General features: G+C 39.4%; 1 protein-coding gene across 1 annotated transcript; it reads left to right on the plus strand.

The window, feature by feature from the left end:
- Nucleotides 1-18,756: 18,756 nt before the first annotated feature.
- LOC126474045 (uncharacterized) lies at nt 18,757-24,303 on the plus strand. Its single transcript, XM_050101457.1, has 5 exons — nt 18,757-18,837; nt 20,060-20,736; nt 23,163-23,290; nt 23,612-23,788; nt 24,165-24,303. Exons 1-5 carry the CDS (start codon nt 18,804-18,806, stop codon nt 24,247-24,249), a joined length of 1,101 nt encoding a protein of 366 aa, XP_049957414.1. The 5' UTR covers nt 18,757-18,803; the 3' UTR covers nt 24,250-24,303.
- Nucleotides 24,304-24,566: the final 263 nt, after the last annotated feature.

Genomic DNA, 24,566 nt, shown 5'->3' on the forward strand with positions numbered 1-24,566 from the left:
TATCGCGCATACACTATCTTAGGCCTAATTTTCGGGTATGCAAGTTTTGATTTTTAACGTTAATTTAACTGCATTACGTTACTATATTAATAGTATACACATATATTAGTGTTCAACATAACTTCAGTGGCTTGTGTGATCTCTACTTAATAGAATATTATTGTTATTGGTTGGATAAATTTTGAAAAAAATATTGTAAAAACCCATGTGCGAGAAGTGTTTGAGCTGCTGTAGGAAAGTCAGTTTTGGGGTTCGGTGCAGCTGATGTGGCAGATGATTACATTGGGGTGAGTGTAGTGGCATGGGAATTGGTGACATAAATGGGTCTTTCCATGCTATTGCAGATTATGTTCAAGGGATAGGAAAATAGCGAAAGAGGAAGGGAAAATTAGAGCCCTTCAGGTTGAACTGGATAGTGCTAGGTAGGAAATGATGAAGTTAAGGGGGGAGGAGGGTGAATACAAGTGGGAAGTGGTAGCAAGGAACAGGGGCCACAGAAAGAGAACCGTATCAGACAGTTTCGTCATTGGCCCAAACAATAGATTTGCCTTGCTACCTCAGTCAGCTAAGAAATAGGCTCAAGTAGATGTAAGTGTAGTCAGCACTCGACAGACTTTCACTAGGAAACCAACTGTTGCAAAAAAAGTAGAAAGTAGGAGGAAAGTTCTGTTGTTAGGTAGTAGTAATGGAAGAGGTGTGGGCCAGATTTTGCAGGAAAAATTAGGTGATAGGTACCAGGTCACAAGTATTTTCAAGCCCAGTGTATGTCTTAGCCAAGTGATAGAGGATGTAGGATCATTGTGCAAAGGTTTTACAAAGTAGGATCATGTTGTGGTAGTGGGTGGAGTGGGAAACAGTATTGATAAGGATCAGGGCTACAATATTGAGTGTGACCTGGTAAAATAGTATCTGCAACGAACCATACAAATGTTGGCTTGGTTCCTACTTTCATGCGGTATGACTAGCCCCAGTTGAACAACACTGTCAGAAGGGTCAATATGGAGATAGACCAGCTGCTTCGGGCATCTACTTTGTCAAGCATAGTTTTGGTTCCTGTTGATGGTATTGGTAGGTGGGACTTCACAAGAAATGTCCTGCACCTCAGTAGCAAAGGGAAGGGTAAACTGGCTGAGATGACAGAAAAATCTTTAAGGGGGGGGGGGGCACTGAAACTCATGGGAGTACTTTTTTAGGCTAAGATCAGCATCCAATCATCCTACATTGATTGAAATTAAGCTTAATGAAAAGTCCAGACAGGCAGGTACTAGTGACGTGAAAATATCACGAGATTCTCATAACAGTACAGTGAAAAATAATGTTAGTATGTTACAAGATTCATATAAAGGCACAGTAAAAAATAATGTTAACATATTGCCTCAGAATATGAGGGGATTAAAAAACAAAGTAGATAAGCCTCTTGTTTGTAGAGAAGATTTAGAAACTGAGGGTGGAATAGATTTACTATGCCTGTCTGAACATCTTATAGTCACAGGTACAGAAATGGTAAATGTAGGTGGATATAAGCTTTCAGCACATGTAAGTAGAACACTATGGAGAGTGGAGGAGTTGCCATATATGTTAAAATAAGTCATAGTGTGAAAAACTTTGAAACTAAAAAAATGTGCATACAGCAACACATAGAAGCATGTCCATGTGAGCTTAAACTAAATAAAGGCATTTTTATAATTGTAGCCATGAATAGGTCCCCACTGGGAAATTTTCAATTATTTTTGAAAAACTTGGATTCTTTGTTGTGCTACCTGTCAGACAAAGGAAAGCAAATTATTGTTTATGGGGATTTCGACATAGATTTTCTGAAAGAGTCAGATAGAAAGCTTGACCTTGAAGTATTACTTGGTTCTTTCAATTTGACATCAGTTATTGTTTTCCCTTCTTGGGTGGTACAGGAAAGCAGCACACTGATAGATAACGTTTTCGTAGACCAAGATAAATTCAATCAATTAAAAACTTTTCACGTTAAGAATGGCCTGTCTGATCACGATGCACAGCTAGTTACAGTATATGATATAGCTCCATACAGTAATGCAAAACAGTTCTCCAAAATAGTGTGTTCCATTAACGATTTAACACTACAAAATTTTAGGGAAAGTTTGCAACAGTTAGACTGCGATGAGGTGTACAGAGAAAATGATGCTAATTTAAAAGTTAATAAATTTCATGATACCATTGTAAGTATATTTGAAAACAGTTTCCCTACGAAAACAGTGAAATATAATTGTAAGAAACGTTGTAAAAAGCCAAGGCTTACTAAAGAGATAAAAATATCTCATAAAGAGACAAGGGAATGTATCTTATAGCTAGGAGGAGTAATGATCCCGAAACAATGAAACATTATAAAAACTTCTGCACTGTATTAAGAAAAGTTATTGGAAAGTCCAGAAGTATGTGCATTATGTCTGAGATTAAAACATCTGATAATAAAATTAAAACAATTTGGAATATTGTGAAAAGGGAAACAGGGCAACTGAGAGCACAGAAAGACTCTATTTCTATCAAAGACAATGAAAAGTTTGTTAACAAGAAGTCAGAAGTAGAAAACATTTTTAATAATCATTTTTAAGGGCTGTAGAGAAAATAGGTTCCAACTTTTCATTAGAAAATGCAAGGCAGTATATCAAAGAGGGAGTACCTACGCAATTTGATAAAACTGAAATTCAACCCTCCTCTCCTACTGAAATTAGGAAAGTAATAAATTCACTCAAAAGCAAAAGCTCACATGGAATTGATGGCATTTCCAACAGAGTACTAAAAGCTAATTCCCAACAAATAATTAGGATTCTCAGCCACATATGTAGTAGCTCACTGAAACAGGGAATTTTTCCAGATAGACTGAAATATGCTATTGTTAAACCATTGCATAAAGAAGGGGATAGATCTGATGCTAAAAAATGCTGCACAATCTCACTTCTGGTAGCTTTGTCCAAAATTCTTGAAAAAGTAATGTATTCAAGAGTAGCATCATATATTTGTAAAAATGAAGTACTAACAAAATGTCAATTTGGTTTTCAGAAAGGCTTTTCGACCAAAAATGTTAGATATGCTTTCACTGATCAAATATTAAATGCAATGAATAACCGAACACCACCCATTGGGATATTTTGTGGTCTCTCAAAGGCTTTTGATTTTGTGAATCATGAAATTCTTCTAGATACGCTTGCGTATTGTGGTATGAATGGGACAGTGCAAAAATGGTTTAATTCATACTTACCTGGAAGAATGCACAAGGTTGAACTTAACAGTACAGATAGTCTACAAAAACCAGCAGAGTCCTCTAACTGGGGAGGTATCAAGAATGGTGTCCCACAGGGTTCAGGCTTGGGTCCCTTATTGTTCTTAATGTATATTAATGACTTGCCGCTCCATATTTATGAAGATGCAAAGTTAGTTCTTTTTGCTGATGATACGAGTATAGTAATTATACCCAAAAAGCAAGAATCAGCTGAGGAAATTGCAAATAATGTCTTTCAGACAATTATTAAGTGGTTCTCTGCAAATAGACTCTCACTAAATTTTGAGAAAACACAGTTTATACAATTATGTAGAGTAAATGGCATAACACCATTGATAAATATTAACTATGAACGGAAGTCTGTTGCTGTGGTAGAATACTCAAAAATTCTGGGTGTGTGCATTGATGAGAAATTGAACTGGAAGAAACTGGTTATTGCAAATTTTGTTGCTAAACATATCAGTAAATTAGCCTACTACGCCTATTTTCATTCACTGCTTTCATATGGCATCATATTTTCGGGCAAATCATCATTAAGAGAGAAATTATTCTTTGCACAAAAGCATGTAATCAGAATAATAGCTGGAGCCCATATAAGATCACCTTGCAGACGTTTATTTAAGGAACTCGGGATATGCACAGTACCTTCTCAATACATATATTAAGTTATAAAATTTGTTATTAATAACCCATCCCAAATCAAAGATAACAGCGAATCGCATAGCTACAACACAAGAAGAAGGGATGATATTCACTATACTGGATTAAATCTCACTTTGGCACAGAGAGGGGTGAATTATGCTGCCACAAAAATCTTTGGTCATTCGGCAAATAGTATTAAAAGTCTGACAGAAAGCCTACCAACATTTAAAAGCAAATTAAAAGAATTTCTGAATGACAACTCCTTCTAGTGAATAGATGAATTCTTAGATATGAAGTAGTTAACTGTAAAAATTAATTAATTAATTAATATGTGTAAATAAAACTTACGTGAAAGTGACACATTCCACATCACTACGAAATGTCGCATTCATGATCAATGGAACAAGTATTCATGTTTGTATATGTATGACAACAGATTTCACATAGGATGGTACCCTGAGATCAACAGTGTCACATGTCTGACGGTTTGTTTGATGTACATCTCACAGTTAATAAGGTGCTCACTGGATTTGGTTTGAAATTAGCAATTTTTGTTTGCACTAAAATAAAAGAATTCTATATGATCGATGGGAAATGTGTCCACATTTTGTTCTTTTAACATAGTCGGTTTCTTCATGAATCAATGTTATTATCTGAACGAATGTTTATGGGCAAAATAGTTAATGTTTCATAAAAGTATCTGAAGTGCTGATGCTGATGACAGTTCCAATACACTCATGTTCACACAAAGTATCACTGTGTAACACAGCACTTGGTTCATTATTCACTACAATATTACCGTATTCAAAAAAATTAAAAGCGCACTAGTCGAATATCTGAAGGAAAGTGTTTGCTAAGCAAGCTTAATTGATTAACAAACCAGGAAGTCAAGAAATAAAAGAGATTACCCTAAACGAGAATTGAACATGGTATAATTCTGTCTATATATACAGGGTGGTCCATTGATCGTGACTGGGCCAAATATCTCACGAAATAAGCGTCAAATGAAAAAACTACACAGAACGAAACTTGTCTAGCTTGAAGGGGAAACCATATGGCGATATGGTTGGCCTGCGAGATGGCGCTGCCATAGATCAAACGGATATCAACTGCGTTTTTTTAAATAGGAATCCCCACTTTTTATTACATTTTCGTGTAGTACATAAAGAAATATGAATGTTTTAGTTGGACCACTTTTTTCACTTTGTGATAGGAGGCGCTGTAATAGTCACAAACATATGGCTCACAATTTTAGATGTACTGTTGGTAATAGGTAGGTTTTGTAAATTAAAATACAGAACGTAGGTACGTTTGAACATTTTATTTCGGTTGTTCCAGTGTGATACATGTATCTTTGTGAACTTATCATTTCTGAGAATGCATACTGTTACAGCGTGATTACCTGTAAATACCACGTTAATGCAATAAATGCTCAAAATGACGTCCATCAACCTCAATGCATTTGGCAATACGTGTAACGACATTCCTCTCAACAGCGAGTAGTTCGCCTTCCGTAATGTTTGCACATGCATTGACAATGCGCTGACGCATGTTGTCAGGTGTTCTTGGTGGATCATGATAGCTAATATCCTTCAACTTTCTCAAAGAAAGAAATCCGGGACGTCAGATCCTGTGAACGTATGGGCCATGGTATGGTGCTTCAACGACCAATCCACCTGTCATGAAATATGCTATTCAATACCACTTCAACCGCACACGAGCTATGTGCCAGACATCCATCATGTTGGAAGTACATCGCCATTCTGTCTTGCAGTGAAACATCTTGTAGTAACATCGGTAGAAGATTACGTACGAAATCAGCATACATTGCACCATTTCGACTGCAATCGATAAAATGGGGGCCAATTATCCTTCCTCCCATAATGCCGCATCATACATTAACCCACCATGGTCGCCCGCTGTTGGTGAACAACGCTTCGTCGCTAAATAGAACGCATGCAAAAAATTTGTCATCGTCCTGTAATTTCTCTTGTGCCCAGTGGCAGAACTGTACACGACGTTAAAAGTCGTCGCCATGCAATTCCTGGTGCATAGAAATATGGTACGGGTGCAATCGATGTTGACGTAGCATTCTCAATACCGACATTTTTGAGATTCCCGATTCACGGCCAATTTATCTGCTACTGATGTGCGGATTAGCCGCGACAGCAGCTAAAACACCTCTCAAATGTAGTTGAACACTTCCTGTTTCTTTAAATAACGCAACTAGCCGGCAAACGGTCCGGACACTTGTACGATGTCTTCCAGGATACCGAGCAGCATACATAGCACACGCCCATTGGGCATTTTGATCACAATAGCCATACATCAACACGATATCGACCTTTTCCGCAATTGGTAAACGGTCCATTTTGACACGGGTAATGTATCACGAAGCTAATAACGCCCGCACTGGCGGCATGTTACGTGATACCACGTACTTATACGCTTGTGACTATTACAGCGCCATCTATAACAAAGCGAAAATAGTGGTCCACTAAAACATTCATATTTCCTTACATACTACATGAATATTTAATAAAAATGGGGGTACCTATTTAAAAAAAAAGCAGTTGGTATCTGTTTGACCTATGGCAGCGCCATCTAACGGGCCAACCATAGCGCCATCTGGTTTCCCCCTTCAAGATAGACGAGTTTCGTTCTTTGTAGTTTTGTCGTTTGATGCTTATTTTGTGAGATAAGCATATGCTTATTTTGTGAGATAAGCATCAAACTAAAAAACTACAAAGCTACAAAGAACGAAACTCGTCTTGATATATATATATTGCTGCAACAGTATGTGTGGAGTACATGAAATGATTCTGCTTACAGGTCAATAGTACAACCAGTTCTGAGGTACCTGAAATTGATCCAATGTGAATCACCCATAATAGTATGGGGTTTAGCCTCCATGAGTGGCAACACAGATGCTGCCTCTGGCATCCAGTCAATTATACAGATCGCAAATACTGTCCTAGGATACGTTATGCCATGCCCACTCGACCCGTTCATGCATTTCTGTAAGAGCTGTTGGTTGAAAAGTTCTACGAGTCACATCTCATCCCATTATATCGCACATGTTCTCGTTTGGAGACAGGTCCAGAGATCGTGCTGGCCAGGGAAGTTGCTGCACATCTTGCACAGCACATTGAATTTCACGTCTAGTGTGTGGGTGAACATTATCTTGCTAGAACAACTTACCACCTACCTGTTGTGAGGACAGCAAAAGAATGTGTCTAACAACATTATGCACGTAATGAGCACTTCTAAGCCTCCCCTCTAGAAATATCAAGGCCAACAAGAGTTGTAGCTTATTGCACTCCAGAGCACGAGGCCTTGGGTGGGCTTAGTGTGTCTTGGACGAATGCTCTCTATGAGACAGCACTCACCTGGTCAACATCTTATGTGCAAATGACCAACACTTGGATGCAGACAGAATCTGTCTTGAAAATTCCTGGCAGATTAAATCTGTGTGCCGGACCGAGACTCGAACTCAGAACCTTTTCCTTTCAAGGGCAAGTGCTCTACCATCTGAGATATGCAAGCACGACTCATAAACTGTCCTCACAGCTTCAATTCAACTCTTGATCTGCAACACAGTTTTAATCTGCCAGTAAGTTTCATATCAGCGCACACTCCGCTGGAGAGTGAAAATCTCATTCTAGACTCTGCCTTCATCACTGGAGACCACAGCTTGAAATTTCTCCTTCCAAGTGACCCTCTGATGGCACCAGTCACGCCTTGCACGCGATACTGTGGCATGAGTGGAAGACAGGCTAGAGGTGTGCTGGTCCTTAGTCCCAATACTAATGGCCATTTCACAACAGTTCATACTGACTTGTCTACTCTCACAAGCCCTCTTGTTTGTGCTGTGGAAGCTGTACAATCTGCCACTGCTGCCCTTATAGTATGAAAACACCGGCAGGCATCAGTGGTGCATGGACATCCAAAACAGTGTCTATGAGTGTGAGAATGTTCACGTAACTATTGGTACCAGCATAATTGCACAACTGACGCAGCACATCCCACTTGTGTGGCAGTTCTCTGAAAGGACTATCCTGTCACTTGGAAGGCCACAATTTGGCCCCTTCAAAACTCACGCAGTTGGCTGTAGGAAGCACAAGTGTGTCTGCATGGCATGGATGCCTGCTTGCTTCACATGTATGTACCATACTGAGCCAACTGGCCATGAACATACCTATTAAATGTTAGACATAGATGGAGCTCTGGTAGCTGTGCCATTACTCTGTTGGAAGACGACGTTGAAACCATTATCAGTACATTTACTATCCCCCAGGGGGCATATGCCATAATCGCATCAAAATTGACGTTCTCTTTCCAGGTATACTAATTTTTTTCCAGGTTGTCTCTCCCAAGAGTCATAAAGCACATTTTTTTCTTGTGTTTCAGCATATATTTATAATTTTGTTTTTGCATTGTGCAGCTGGAGTCAGCCCAAACAAATAGTGCTCATCACAGCTTCAGTGCGATTTCCTGTGTCGATGGGAATGGTTGGTTTTTTTCAGACCTGAAATTTTCTGGAGGAAGGAAAATTTTTTTTATACTGTGAATCTCATAGGTGATTTTTAATGATTTTCGATCCAAGATGTATAAAAATGTATGTATCCATTTTCAAAATTTACTTAGTACATTTTGCTTCTTTTTATGGACTAAAATAATTAATTTTTAAATATTTACTGTTGTAATAAATAAACTGATCATTCAATAACTACCATGCAAAATAACAATTGTAATATTCATTTATACAGCTGAATGTAACTAACCAAACACTTCCATATATTCTGGTGGTCAAAAGCTGCTACACATTGCTACATTGGCTTGTTGATATTTTTATTGTGAAGCCCAACAGTTGGCAGCAATTGTACATGCTAAAAAGATTGAACATTCACAAATGTGTACATGACTTTTACACTGTGGAAAAATATTTCTGTTGCAACGAAGAGACAGTAAAATTTAATGTACACAACTGGAGCCAGTGGGTCTAGAAGCGTTATAGCATAATTTCACGTGCCCATTCAATAGAGCAGTCCCAGATTAGTCTAGCATGGTATATATTTAATCGATGTGTATTATCAGGGGCAGTAAAACACGAAGAATAAGCAGCAATCCAACACCAAATCAGCAGGTCTGTTTGCTTGGCGGTAGCAGTCAGAGTGGGCCAGGGAAGTGACATCATTGTTTTTGTTTTACTGTTCCTGTTAATATGTCTCGATAAAACGATAACGCTCTAAACTAATTCGGAACCCCTCCATCGAATGGAGAATAAAATCACGATTAAAAAATAATTTTGTTTGTAATGGGAAACAAACCAACGCTTTCTATCGATGTTTGGCGCCGCATGAAAGACGGGATTAGCAGGATTTTTTTAGGATGACTGCAGCTACATGTTGGAAAAATGAAATTGCAAATATCTACGAAAACAATAGAGGAAATGCTTCTGACGACCTGTAGGACAGACACCTGGTACATGGTGTTACAGGTTAGGTCGTCCTGAGAAAACACTGTTGAGAAAAACTCATACATTGAGCCGTTTCCAAGTTAATTAGCACTGAAGTTAATCAATCAGGCCGTTGTGTGCGCAAATTTAACTGACCTTTTTATGGTGTCACCAAATGTTTTTCCTAAAACCAAACAAGAGAGCGATACAGAAATTGGACGTGAGAGTGTAGTATGGATCGAACCGAAGCCAAGGGGTGAGTAGTCTTGTGCGCTATCATCTATGCTGTAAGAACAACTGACACTAATTGTATCTCACAGAATGCCTGAATCTGCATGCACATTAGCATGATTGGCTAACTTCAATACTAATTAACTTGGACATGGCGCAATGTATCGAATTTTTTTCTTACCTGTTTCTTCTCATCACAACCTATCCTGCAACACCCTTATAACCTTTTCAGACTGTTTTGAGTACTCTATGTATACTTGAAACTCCATGACATAATGACAGTAACCATCCTGCTCCTGAGTTAAATGAAATGAAATGATCGTATGGCGTTGTTGGCAAGGAGGTCCCATCCGGGGAACTTCGGCTGCTGAGTGCAATTCTTACTTCAGTCGACCCCACATTGGGCGACTCGCGTGACGATGATGAGGATGAAAAATGAGAACAACACGGCACCCAACCCACAAGCGGAGAAAATCTCCAACACAGTGTGGAATCGAACCTCGGTTCATTGCATAGGAGGTAAGCACATTTCCACTCAGCTAAGTAGGCGAACTCCTGAGTTAAATAGGCATGGAATTCCCTTCCTCGATCTAATCACGCTGCAGAGCGTGCAAGAGTTCCTTCACTCTTCAGTTTGTGATCTGTTTAGAGGACTCTATGTAAAAACTTTCTGCAGGTCCTTTTGAACGATATCTAAACACCAATAACTTTAGTGTGAGGGGTGCTCCCTTAACAGATGTTCTATTCTGCCTGACTGTGAATGTACGGTGCTACTTGACATACTTTAAAGAACATTACACAAGAATGAAACATGAGTGAGTGCTTAAATATGATTAAGGTTACTACGATTAAGTTGTGCTGGGGGTAGCTAAGCTGGAAGAGCACTTTCCTGTGAAAGGCAAATGCCCAGGGTTCAAGTCTTGGCACGGCACAGAGTTTCAATCTGGTGGGAAGTTTCATATCAGCACACACTCTGCTGCAGAGTGAAAATTTCACTCTGGAAACATCCCCCCCCCCCCCCCCTCCCAGCTGTGGCTAGGCCACATCTCCGCAATATCCTTTCTTCCAGGAGTGCTAGTTCTGCAAGTTCTGCAAGGTCTGCTTCTGAGATGTTTGGAACATAGGAGACGAGGTACTGGCGGAATTAAAGCTGTGAGGTACAGATCCTGAGTCGTGCTTTGGTAGCTCGCACGATTGAGCATTTGCCCCCCAAAAGGCAAAGGTCCTGAGTTCAAGTCTCAGTTTCGCACATATTTTTAATCTGCCAGGAAGTTTCATGATATACACTGAAACAAAAATAATTTATTTCGCTTAGCATTATTATTTCTTTTTCAAAATAACAAGATACGTCAGCCTATTTTGCCTTCCTTGATAATATGTTGGCATATTCTGTATAATAGTACTACTAAGTGTGTTAGTCAAGCAGTGGTGTCTAATTGTATCCAGTTTACTCACTGGCTGACGAGAGAAGAAATCTAGAGGGACAAGAGGAAAAATGAAAGTCACTCAAAACATTTAATGAACGAAATTCAATAAAAGTATGTCTTTGTAAGCATTTGCTGTCTCTGCTAATAATTAGAGTGCCTCATGTAAATATTAGCTGTATTAAATGAAAAAACTTCATAGTTCCTAAGTTACTTTAGCAGTTTGGACAGCCTAGGTGCAGTGTTCTAATGAGGTGAAACATTCTCTGCCACAGACAACATTTCAGGTGTCTGCTTGATGGGACTACTTCCTGACAAAGGCTGCAGGCATGAACCTGCAAATAAATGTATGCTTGTTGCTCGCAAGAGGGATGGGGTGGAAACAGTGATAAAACACAGCATGGAGCTTGTGGAGTAACACAGAGGCACGCAAAGGGCAGCCAAACGGGGAAGGTACATCCGTGTGGAGCAATGAGGAGTGGGAGCAGCAGAAGGGGGAGTGCCTGAAGTATGAGTCAAATGTCTGGTAATGCTGCCAGCGCCATGGGTGTTTCATTGCACAGTGTACATCCCAGATATTCAGCGAGGGAAATTAAAGGGCACCCAGTGAGGTGCGATGTGGCTGGTACTACAACTCTGGAAAGAAGAGCTGCATGGTACAGTGATGAGAATAGAGGTTGTGTCGGGCAGTATGAGGACCAGCAACATGGCACAGCTGCACTGAGTGCTGGGTCAGGATGGACACTTGGACAGGTGAAGCATGTATGGCTATATACCGTGTAGCTGGGATGTAGAGTCCATCACACACTGGTATTCTCTGGGGCTGTCAAGTGCTGCTGCTGCAGTTGCTGCCATCTCCCAAATGCCATAGTGAGATGATGGCACAGCAGTGGGATATGGCATCAACTTCAGGGTGCTGGAGGCTGCTTCAGCAGATGAGGCGGGATCGGTGGGGCCGCTGGAGGAGCATCGCCCATGACTCCATTGGGTGGCGGAGGCGAGGCATCAGACTCAGATTTGGGTGCTGGTTGCTGGGTGTCGGGTTCCACAAGCTGAGAAGAGGGGACAGGAAGGAAACAGAAGGGAAGTGACGTGGCTGCCTCTGGGCCCAAGGCGCTGATCAGTGGTTCAAAGATGCTGGCAGAGCAGCGTCATGCATGGCAATGGCAGTGTCAGGGGTGGCATCGGCAATGGCGCAGCGGTGGGATCCGTGGCATTGTTGGTGGGCAGGGAGACTTCAGCTGTCAATGGTGTATGGGTGCCATTGAGGTGAGTACATAAGTTGGCTTTAACCTGTCGCAGACACAGCTAAAGAGGCACCTTGGACACATAGGTATATGCTTTGTCATTTCATTATAAAATGAGGTGAGGATCCAAGTATTATGGATGGAGTGGGGGCTGGTAGGCATCAATGCATAGTGTAGTATGTAAATCAGTCTGTCATTATGAGAACATAGATACAGGCATCTGATGACAGCAGGGAGTCGACGATCTTGATGTGAACGTGAAAGAACCAGTGCTCAAGGGAGGGGGGGGGGGGGAGAGATGAGGAAATGCGTATGCGAATATGATGGCCCACTTTAGTGTTCTGGCATAGGTTACAGGTGTGGACCAAAGTGCAACAGACCTTTTGGAAAGACAAGCTAGAAGAAATGTTCCTCAGTGGTCCCAAAACGAAAGCACTGGTTCACTGATGGGAGCACTGGTTCAAAAACGAAAGGAGGAGTAGAAGCTGCATCAACCATGCACCACTAGCACACACCGAAGAAGGCTTGCCACTGATGGGAATTCCAGTTAGAAACCTGGTAGACAAGCTGAAGTAGTAGGGTGGAAAGGCACTCCTGTCCATAGGTGTCCACTTTGGAGCAGGTGCTTTGGAGAGCATGTAGCTGTGATCACAAAGGTGTAGTCGCCTACTAGGACAGACTGTGGGATTAGCAAAATTTTAGAATTCAGGGAGATGCCACATACCACTTGCATGATAAAACATAATGTGAAAACTCCCCTTAGAAAAATTTATGAATGACAGTGCTGGTAAACCCCTTACGTTATTTGATTTTCAAACAGCTGAGTAGAACTGAATGTACTCAAACATTTGGCTCCTTACTTATTCTGATCAACACTAAACTGACACACAATTTTTTTTAGCGCAACGCAATCTGACTTTCAATAATCCCTACAAAAGAATGGCCCTGACTAACAATAACCTATACCTTTCATGAATCACTTACCTCACAAAAATCTTTGTTACTCGAACTACTGCAACACAGCGAGTGCCAATACTGCCAGCTAAATAAAAGATTCTAACTACTGAAGGCACTAACTACTGATAGGCATAGGTAGCAAATGAAAGATTTTGGTAGAGAACAAACAATGTATTTACCTTAATAATGTTCAAAAGTCATCATATGTATATCAGTTCATGAAAACCAGTATTACAAATTTACTCTTTCTGATGGACACACATCCAGATCATCTGCTCTCAAAACTCTGCCATCTCTCTCCCCAAATCCACCACTGCTGGCGGCTCACCTCATACTGCGCAACATTACACGCTGTTCACATCCAACTGCCCAACACTACAACAGCGAATATTCCAACAGTGCCAACCAGCCACAGACTGCACACAGCACAGCCAGTGATTTTCATTCAGAGCGCTACGTGGCGTTACCAATATAAAAACTTAAACAACATCCTTACAAATGATGTGGAAGGAGTTAACTTGCATTCAAATAACACATTCATTTGTAAATATAGCTACATGCTGACCATAACTTATCTTAATATACAGAGTGGGTTAGTAACTGTTACCTACCACCTTTTATACATGACAATACTAGAAATTATTCTGCAGAATAGTTGTGAACAAGGATAAACTTTTTCAATTTGTTTTCAGATTTTACTTTGTTGTCTGTCAGACATTTTATGTCATTGGGGCAGTAATAACAAATTTTCGTTGTAGCATTGGGCAACGAATATCATTTTTTGTATTGAAATTTCATTAAAATTACATACATCATTCTTCCTTTTGAACAGTGGTGGTTTATTTAGACAAACTTTATAGATATGTATGTGTATATATGAATATGCACTGTGAAGCATTAGTCAAAACGCCAAACTTCTTAGGGCTAGTTCAGACTGGCCATTTTGTCACAACACAGCACCGTCAACAGTTATCAAGAACATTGTTCTGATGTCTAACATCATTGTCTGTTGTTGATCATGAGACTTCCAAGCCCATTTTTTTCTGGTAAACATTCATGCTCTCATCCTCGACATTATGTTCCTTTGTGTTAGGTCTTGGTGTTTGTGGCTGATAGCAGTTGGTTTTATACATATGTTTCATTGTTCTTTCTTATTTATTTCAGAAAACAGTCGAGAACAGTCATGTGATTTGAGATTACATGACTTGAATTGACTTCATATGACATGGCACACGGTGTGAATACATCCTGACATACAGTGCAGTGACAAGACTGTGTGAATTGGTCATCAAATAGATTTCTACAAGATGGTTGTAAGTGAGCACCACATATTATTCTTTTTGCATGTTTTTGAGCAATGAATATTTCCCACCTTAAAGCCCTCTTACCCCAGGACATTAGTGAATGAAAGTATGAAACATATTTGTCTCTCTCAAGATTTGTCCACAGCTCATGGTCTCATGGTTGTGTACTCGCTTCCAGAGCACGAGGTCCTGGGTTCGATTCCCAGTGGGATCACGGATTTTCTCCTGCCTCGAGATGACTGGGTGCTTGTGTTGTACTGATCATTTTATCATCATTCATGGAAGTATCGAGATTGAACTGAAAGGTTGGGAATTTGTACAGGCACTGATAACTACACAGTTGAGCACCTCATATTATCATCATCATCATCATCGTCTCTCAAGATTTGCATTGATTTTAAGTGTACATATGGCTGAACTAAGTTGTTTTAGAAGTTCTAAAATCTGATTTTTCCAGTTTAAATTTTCATTAACAGAGACACCAAAGATTTTTGAAGTTTCCACCCTGTTTTTACATCCTCACCGTGTGTTATACATCTCAATTGAGTAATACCTGTAGTTGTACAAAATTGAATATGTTGTTTTTCTCTAAATTTGAAAGTGAGAGCATTCACAGAAGACCACTCAATGTGACTTATAACACTCTACTGGTCATGTGTGATATCTCAGATACAAAGCTACGTGTTCTCGTACTAGGCGGCCTGCACATATTTGGACCAAGATCCCCCCTCTCCTATTCCTCTACCTAGTTGTGGGGCGAGTGCCAGTCGTGCGGTGACATTGTCGACTTCAGTTTGATAGGTTTGTGGCTGTTATGTTTAACAGAGATACCACACAACTATATTATCACATAATTGCATTGTGTCTGCTTTCCGATTTTGGTGCTTGATGTAAGTAGTTTACATAGTGATGTCTGTCATTTGTAGTCAGTTACTAGCCTATATAATACCATAGCCAAATAAGTATACATATCTCACAGATACAACTAGACTATATATTTTACATGTGATATGTACTGTCTTTACGTCTGTCTATGAATGTTTCTGGATGATAATATGCTATTGACGGACACTGGACCAAAATATGATCTCAATAATCCTTCTGACATCGAAAACCTACAAGAACGCCTATCTGACGGATGTGACATGAGTCCTAATGACATTTCGAGTTTCACGGGTTCCGCACCATATCCTTCAGGTCAGGTACCAAGCCTACAGCACACAGTGTGCAATGTACCATAAGAAGACTGTGACGTAGATGCAGAGGAAATAATCGACGAACGTCAGGACAGTTTCGAAACGGAGCAAAACGACACGAATGTTTTATCTGAGGGCGAAGAGAACGACGATTTCTATGTTTGCCATAAAAAGAAGGGCAAGAAAGTTGTCGACTCCATTTCCTGACAAAAAACTTCTTATCGTTCGTCAAAAAGGGGGAAACATAACCTACTTAGGAAAATCCCGAGCCTGATCGGTAGAGCTCGTGACATACACACAAAAAGACACGTTGGCATATTTATTTGGTGGCAAAATGTTGGGCATAATTTTACGTTCCACAGACCAATATACCGATTCAGTGAAAGATCATTATTCACGGGAAAGAGACGTCAAACCCACTGATTAAACAGAGTTAAAGTATTTATTGGGCTTTTAAATATTTCTGGACTCAACAAAGCTGGGAAACTAAACCTTGAAGACTTCTGGGCTAATGGCAGATTCGGGATTGAGATTTTCTGACTCACCATGATTCTCGTGCGGTTCCGTTTCTTACTTTGGGCTCTGCGGTTTGACAACAGAAAAAGAAGAGAACAGAGAAAAGCTCTAGAATGTCTTGCCCCTATTTGGGACATTTTTCATAAGTTTGTACTAAACTGCCAACAATGTTATTGTGTAGGAGAAGATGTTACAATAGATGAAAAGTTAGAGGCCTTCAGAGGCAGGTGTAATTTGATCCAGTATATACCATCCAAGCCCGCAAAATATAGGCTGAAGATACTAGCTGCAGTCTACTCATGTGTGTACTATACATGGAACATGGAAGTTTATGCAGGAAGGCAACCCTGACGGTCCTTTCCTGGTTAGCAACAAACCCCTTGATGCGATTGAACGTCTGGTTACTCTTCTAGATAACTCTGACCTAAGTATCACTGCTAACAATTGGTTTAGCGACTCCACTCTTCTTCACGACTTGGTCACGAAATACAACCTGTCCTACGTGGGAACACTCAAAAAGAACAAATGGCAAATCCCCAATGAATTGAAGGAGATAAAAAGGAGAGAAACGTTTTCTTGTAGGTTTGCATTCCGCAAAGATGGCACTATGGTGTCGTATGTGCCCCAAAATAAAAATAACAAGAAAAAAGTCATTGTGATTTCCAGTGTGAACATGGATGGAGCGACTGACGATGAAACTGCGGACAAAAAGATACCGGAAGTGATTACCTATTATAATAGCTATAAAATAGGTGTTGACGTGGCCGATAAAATGTGTTCTGTGTACAATGTTCAAAGAGGCACAAGACTTTTGCGAATGGTTATTTCTTACATGATGCAGAATGTTGCTGGCATAAATAGCCGGATCATATGTCTAGGAAACGGAATCGAAGTGCCGGCTCGCCGAATCTTCCTCTTTAACCTGGGAAAAACGGCTCTGAGCACTATGGGACTTAACATCTGAGGTCATCAGTCCCCTTTAATCTGGGAAAAGAACCAATAAGAGGCCAGATGCTAAGGTGTTTGCTGCTGCCCCATTTTGCCTCAGACCATTTCATTCCGGCTTCTGGAACTTCTTCACCAAAATGAAATGCCTGCGACACTCAACAGCACAACTGCCAAGTGCACCAAAACGCGAAAGTGATGCCAAATATGTTGGGCGAGCAAGACTACAAAACTCAATCAGTACAAGTGCAAAGGGTGTGATGAATATTTATGTCTGCAACACTGTGCAATGGTTTGTCCTGATGGCTATGACTACAAGACTCAATCAGTACAAGTGCAAAGGGTGTGATGAATATTTATGTCTGCAACACTGTGCAATGGTTTGTCCCGATGGCTATGACATTGATGAAGACATTGTAAATGATGGCCGATGACACATCTTCCATTTTTATTTTACTTTCTCTGAAGGGGATGTTATTTTGTATTAATTTCCTACCTGTTTCATTATTATATTCTAGATACAAATGCTGTATACTGAGGAAGTAACTAAATGTCAATATATAAAAGTTCTATTTCTAATTTTCATAAATTAATGCTCTATTGCTAATTTTTAATACATATATCGTTTGTTCTGTGTTTTGTTCACCTATTCTCTCCATCATCTGGGGTTAATTGAAGATAATGTTGCAACGTTGGTCCAGTATCTCGCGGATACAACGCGACCTCCAATGTCCCTCCTAGAGGCGTGACCAGTGGAGGGTTAAGAACATTATTTACTATATCTTTTGTTGCTCTATATGCACTTGAATTGATTACTGTGACATCCATAAGAAGAACTAATTCTGTTTGTTGTACGTTAGACAGAAGAACGTTTGCTTTTATGAGAAACAAAGTGATATTGAATCTAATATTGAGCCTTGGTGATCCCAACATGTGATTTATTTCCAATCAGAATAATATCCTCTGATTACGTTGATTGAATTACTAAGTGCAACTTTATACATTCTTTTGGTCAGATATTATATTATCCATTGGTTGTATACTACCCCAATTTATCTAAGAGGATATTCTGATGCATTAGATAGGTCGTAGATATATCAACCGGTATTATTTTGTTATTTAATGGTTGTAAAATTTACTGAGTGAACATGTGCCCACATCTATATGGAATTCTCAATTAAGCAACTCTTCTGATACCCAAACTGTATTTTACGGAGGATATTATTGTTACTCAGGTGGAATAGTACACGAAAATACTCAATTTTTTTCGTAGTTGCCGGAGATCGCGGTCATGTGTGTGTGAATACTGCCCCCTTGTGCGAATGAAAGTGTTTGTGTTTACTATTCCGCAGGATAATGTGGCCAAAAGCTGCGTGTAAGTGTCTTTTCATTGCATTTGTCTGTAACTCAACGTGTTACCTTTACGGCGAGTAGTAATCTATCTTTTCCCTATGTTATTGATAAGTCAACCAGGGGTTTCCATTTTTCAGTTTCAATTTCAATTTTCGTACAGGATGTATGCAGTCATTCGCTTTATAAAGTCGATAGTTTGTTTTTAAATCGATAGGTACATCCGGTATCGACTTCCACTATCACAAACGTAAATGTCTTTCTTTGCGGATCACTCATCAAGATGGCTCCTAAACCGAAGCCTGCGGAAAAATCCGGTAATTATAGTGCAGATACTATCTTATTTATTTGTATCGTATGTATTAATGTATGTTGTATTAGAGAATCGGTAGGAGTATTTTGTTCTTCAGGCTCTGTCGATATATTGTCTTATTTATTTTCATGCTACCCCTTCAACGTATTCTAAACAAGCCACGCGGTTGGTTAGAGCTACACGTGCACTTTCGGTGTTACTAGGCTTCAGGGCACTTTCGTAATTAAAGTTTCGTGATGTTAAACTTAAGCAGAATTTTTAATTGTCAGTTTTGCCCGTGCCACGTGAAGGCAACTAATGCGTAGGTTTTCTCTCGGATGTTAGAAGTAACATGTTGTACCATGTGATGTATAGGGATAATGATGTTGCTCTATTCTGATCTTCAGGTTCGTATTGCTGGAATGTTTTCTATGTAGTTACGAGCTAGGGACGTTAGGAGATGTAAATTATTTCGTTCTCTAGTGCAGTAATGTTGTTTATTATGCTGCATGCTTTCTTTTGTGCAGTTGTTTTCTAAGCGCGTACTGTTTTCCGACTGAAATTAGTGTAATTTTTATATTTATGAGAAACATACTTAGATTTCAGATTGCAGTTGCCATTTACTCGTCGCAGATTTTAATTCCAAACTTTGGTCACAAACATACTGTTAATGTGATGAGGTGTTTCCTCAGGAAAGCTTCTTTTCAAAGTCGCCTTGCAATTTGTCCATACTTTAAGGTGATGAGTTGAAAATGTCACACTTGTGTTACTGGTTTGAGGGTAGGTCTGTGAATTTGCTGTTGGTCCGTATGTAAAAGTCAAAAATGCGTGTGCACTTGGGTTCTTGGATTGTCGTAATATTTCACACAAGGTGAGTGTTAGAAGAAATCGCTATATGTAAAAATCTCCTATTTTTGTATCAAAGGTCTAGAATTCTAGAAACTCTCGTGACGGTGTTTATGCATGAATGAATGCTTGTTCCTTGCCCCAGTTGCACTTCCCACTAGGACATCTTGTATTGTAGGCCTACACTTGTCATAGGGGTGCTTTCACCACAAGATGTTAGGGGAATTTTAGTATACAATATACAGTGAACGTGGTGGTGTAGTGGATTAATGTTTTCTACAACAAATTTGCAAGGGGGCACAGCAGAATTATATTTCATATTAATCATAGGTGTCAGTTTTCCTACTGTAGGTATGAGAGGAAGTACCTATAGAAGTAAGAATATATTGTTTTGTCCATAGGGAAACCCGACAAAAAGGCGGAGAAAACGCCTGCTCCGTCTGCCTCAGGTGCATCAACATCTGGTGGACCGCCAGCCAAGGCAGCAAAACAGTCGGCTAGTTCAAAGCCAGGGAGCTCTGGCACAGCTGCAAAGGCTGCTGCCCCAGCTCCCAAGCAGACACCTGCTGCATCTAGTTCAAAGCCTGCTGCAGCCAAACCAGCAGCAGCTGGTGCTGCGAGTAAGCCTGCTGCCGCAGCTGCCACAAAATCTGCAGCAAAGCCAGCTGGTGCTACGGCCAAGCCTGCTGCAGGTGCTGCAAAGGCATCTGGGAAGACTCCAGCAAAGGCACCCGTTCCACCAGCGGCGGGAGCTGCTGGCAAGGCGAAGCCAGCTGCAGGTGCAGCACAGGCCAAGGGAGCAGCCAAGCCCAAGTCTGCCGCTAAGCCTGCAGCTGGGAAGGCTGCTGCCAAACCTGGTGCAAAACCGGCAGCTAAGCCAGCTGCCGGTAAGGCTGCCGCCAAGCCGGGAGCAAAGCCTGCAGTAAAGGCTGTTGGTAAGGCAGCAGGCAAAGCTGTAGCTGGCAAGCCAGCAGTGAAGAAGGTTGTTGAAAAGCCCAAGAGAGATGTTGCGCCAAAGAGTCAGAAAGGAGGCAAGATAGTACGACCAGTGCAGAAGGCACTCAGGATTCAGAGGAAGGTAAGTAAAATGTATTGATAGGAAATTTCTATCTTTATAAGTGGTAGCTGTAAGTTTCCAAATTTAGAACCTATCTTCAGTACCAAATATATATCCAACGCTTTTCCATCAGAGCTTTGAATGCTAGGCCTATAATAGTAGTTATACGTAATTTTGCATGTTGTTGAAATATTTGACGTATTGCATATTGTTAAGTTAAAGGCATGCCTTCTGCGTGGTTGACATGTCGATGTGGGTTTCATTTAGTGTTGTGGGTATTTGTTTGCTACACAATTTCTGTTAATTCTTTCCTAACATTTTTTGGTTATCTCCTGAAGTGAGAAAATTTGTTGCTAATACTACCACTACCTCCAAATCAAGGGCAAAGTTACTTTGTGCTTATAGTGCTTTGAACTGTGGCAGTTCTGTAACAAATGTAATGTGTGAAGATATTTCATTTGAAGTTCGCTTTTATATTCAGTTTCTTTCTGTGCACTGTGTGAAATAACCCACATTAATTTCTAGGCACTCCAAAAACACATTTACTGAAAGTATAAATATAGATGCAAATCCTGGCTAAAAATGTGAAATTAGTTAATAAGTGTGACTATTAATCTAATTGATTCCACGTTAACTATTTCACCAGTTATTGTTGCAAATCAGTTTGTGCACGTAAATATTGACAAATTAAACTATATCTTCTGATATTGCACAGTATTTGGTGAAGCTCAGTGTGGAAATGTGTGTAAGAAATAGAGGATTCATGGCACCAATGTACTGGTACATTGGTGTCACATACGGCTATGTAGGATTAAATGTGCATGGATCAATCCTTTTCTATAGTGTTGAAAATGTCGGATAGCTATCAATGCGCATGAAGAGACTCAAAAATGTGCTTCTCAGCGCTTGTGCTGCATATTTAAAAACAATGTTATGAAGTAAAATCACATTCTGCCTTAAAATCTGGTAAATACTGATATTGGGGTGGACTACTGAACTCCTAAATGAAGATTTATCCTGCCTCAGAAATAGTTGCCAAAATGGAAACGAGTGTACATGCATTAAAAGTGACAAAATTAACTCTTTTGGTTACATTAGTAGCTTCAATAAATTGAGCTGCAGAGTCAGTTATGATCAGCGTTGTAATTATTGAATTCTGTAACATTCTCTTCCTTTGGCAGAAGTGCATATTTCCAATTTCCAGAGTTTAACGGAAGACACTTTGTACAACTACCTTAAGATTATAATCTAAATCTGTAAATATTAACCCCTGAATGAAAAGGGTGAAAATATTCAAAAAGTTGTCACTATTGACTGCAGATATACCTATTTTGTCTGGATTTACATCCTTGTCCTTGAAGGCAGGCTTCAGAGTGGCTAATACAGATCTAGAACACATTTGGGATACTACATTACTTTTAGGACACACACATTGTTGTGATGGTTTAGTGCCCTGTGGTGATTTTTTAATAATAATCCATTTGTACAGAATTTAGATATTCAGTTGTTGCATACTGTGTAAAGTGTTTCTTATTAGCATTACTATTTTGTTTGTCCAGCACTTGCCAGATTGCATTGCAATACTCTTACAGTGAAAAGTGGATGTGTTGTATGCATACAGTGGTACACATGACAAGTAGTCTAAAACAAAGTAGGTTGGATTTGTGTACTTGTGTAGGAATTTGTCACATGTTTGGTTTAATTATTCATAGTAGTTTTCAGGAAATTTTGTCAGTGAGTTTTGTTGCTTTTAAAAGATACTGTTGAAATATGAATTAATGAAGCAGTTGCCAACAAGATGCACAGTACGCTACAAACTAGTACAACCCATTTACATTTGAATTTGTATGTCATTTTTTAAAAAATGCTAATTCTTGCAAATCCTCTCAGCTTACATAGAATTTTTGCTTGCCACCATCAGCCATGGCAATTCACTACAAATAGAGTAAAAATTCAGCAACTCTCCACTGTCACATTTAACACATTGGGGGATCAAGAGGGAGTCACAGCTTTGATCAATGATTTAATGCTGCAGTGACATCAGCTTTTGGTGCATACATTCAGTTTTGTATAGGTTAAAGAACCTGGTTGTGGTGACTGATCTTTAGCTTAACCTGTTTGAAAACTCGCCCCTGAAACCACATTAGTTTGTTGCATGTTTTCTATGGTACTGGTCAAACCTGAAGACTCATATCAAATATTCTTCTTTATCTTGCACTACCTATGCTTATCACAGTGGAGTGTACAAAACTGTTGAATAATGCATTGACTGTTAAAGAAAAATGTGATGTCAGGTGCACAGAATGAGTCCAAACTAGACTGCTGCTCGTGACTCCAACATTTTCGATTTTGAAAACAAATAACATTTCAGTGTAAATTTTCTTTGTTCCCTTTCCATCTTAGATCTCAACATGAATTGAAATGCAATTTTTTCTCTTACAAATCAGGTTCTCAAGGGTGAGCATGGATCTCGTTTTAGAAAGGTCAGAACATCAGTGCACTTCCGTAGACCAAAGACATTCTGTCCACCCAGAAATCCAAAATACCCAAGGAAGTCTGTTCCAAGGAGGAACCGGTAAGAAGTTTGGTTGTACATATCATTGTGGTCAATGTCAGTCTAAATTAACGTATTGTGGCTTTTTTGCTGTGTTCTTGATTTGTCTTTTTATAGTGAATTGAACACTATTTTTACAGACACCTGATATGGTTATTGAATGTAGTGCTGCCTTCACTAAATAATAAAGCTGCATTTGAAAACAGTAGCTTGTTGACACTTAGATTTTATTATTTTGGCTGTTGAAATACTCAGTTGTTTTATTGACTTGCCTCCCCTAATTTAAATGTATTGTACGAATTTGGTACAAGTAGTAAATCATTAATTGTGAATTTATTTCAGCATGGATGCTTACAATATAATTAAGTATCCTTTGACAACAGAAGCAGCAATGAAAAAGATTGAAGACAACAATACACTGGTTTTCATAGTCCATGTAGGTGCAAACAAACACCATGTTCGTGCTGCTGTGAAAAAACTGTATGATATTGATGTAGCAAAAGTAAATACTTTGATTAGGTATGTATTTCCCTAATATTTTACGTTCCACTCAGTACTTGTACATACTTTTATCTCAATTTTTAAACTTTCAAATGCACAAAAGAAAGACTATTGAAGTCTGGGGATGCTCCCATTTTTTAATTTTCAACAGGAAGTAAAAGCACAGTAAATGGCTAATTACCAGTGAGGTTTTTTATTTACTGGAACTATTCTTTACAATGTTTTGGATTATATAATAGAAGGATCTTTGTTCTAATTAAGAGTAACTTTAAATCTGTTCATTGTTTGGTAGCAAGTTTATGCAAATTTGGGTCTGCTGAGGCTAATTTGTTTTATAAATTCTATCAAAGTTGAGAAAGCATAATTTGACTAGCATGACTCTTTTTGGTTTCAGGCCGGACGGGAAGAAGAAGGCTTATGTCAGGTTAGCACATGATTATGATGCATTAGATGTTGCTAACAAGATTGGAATAATATAAACTGATTTGTACTTGGGAATTGTCATACAGAAAATAAATACTGTATTGTATTAAGTCTCATGTTTATTTTACTATTTGCATTAACTCATAAATGTTTAATAACATACCGTGATAAGTAGTATTCACAGTATTTTCTCAAATAGATATTCCACTGGTATTTTTTGGAGCGTACTATCAGAAACGTTCCAGTTCTACAGAATGTATTGATTCTTGGTCGAATTTGTCCACTTTATTCGTGAGAAGTCACAATCCACAGTAAAATTTCAGGATCATTGTTCAGTTCTTTCCAAAAACAATTTGTTAGTGTAATGCAAGGC

The sequence above is a fragment of the Schistocerca serialis genome, chromosome 4 (assembly GCF_023864345.2).
Source record: "Schistocerca serialis cubense isolate TAMUIC-IGC-003099 chromosome 4, iqSchSeri2.2, whole genome shotgun sequence".
In the NCBI taxonomy this organism is placed as follows: Eukaryota; Metazoa; Arthropoda; class Insecta; order Orthoptera; family Acrididae; genus Schistocerca; species Schistocerca serialis.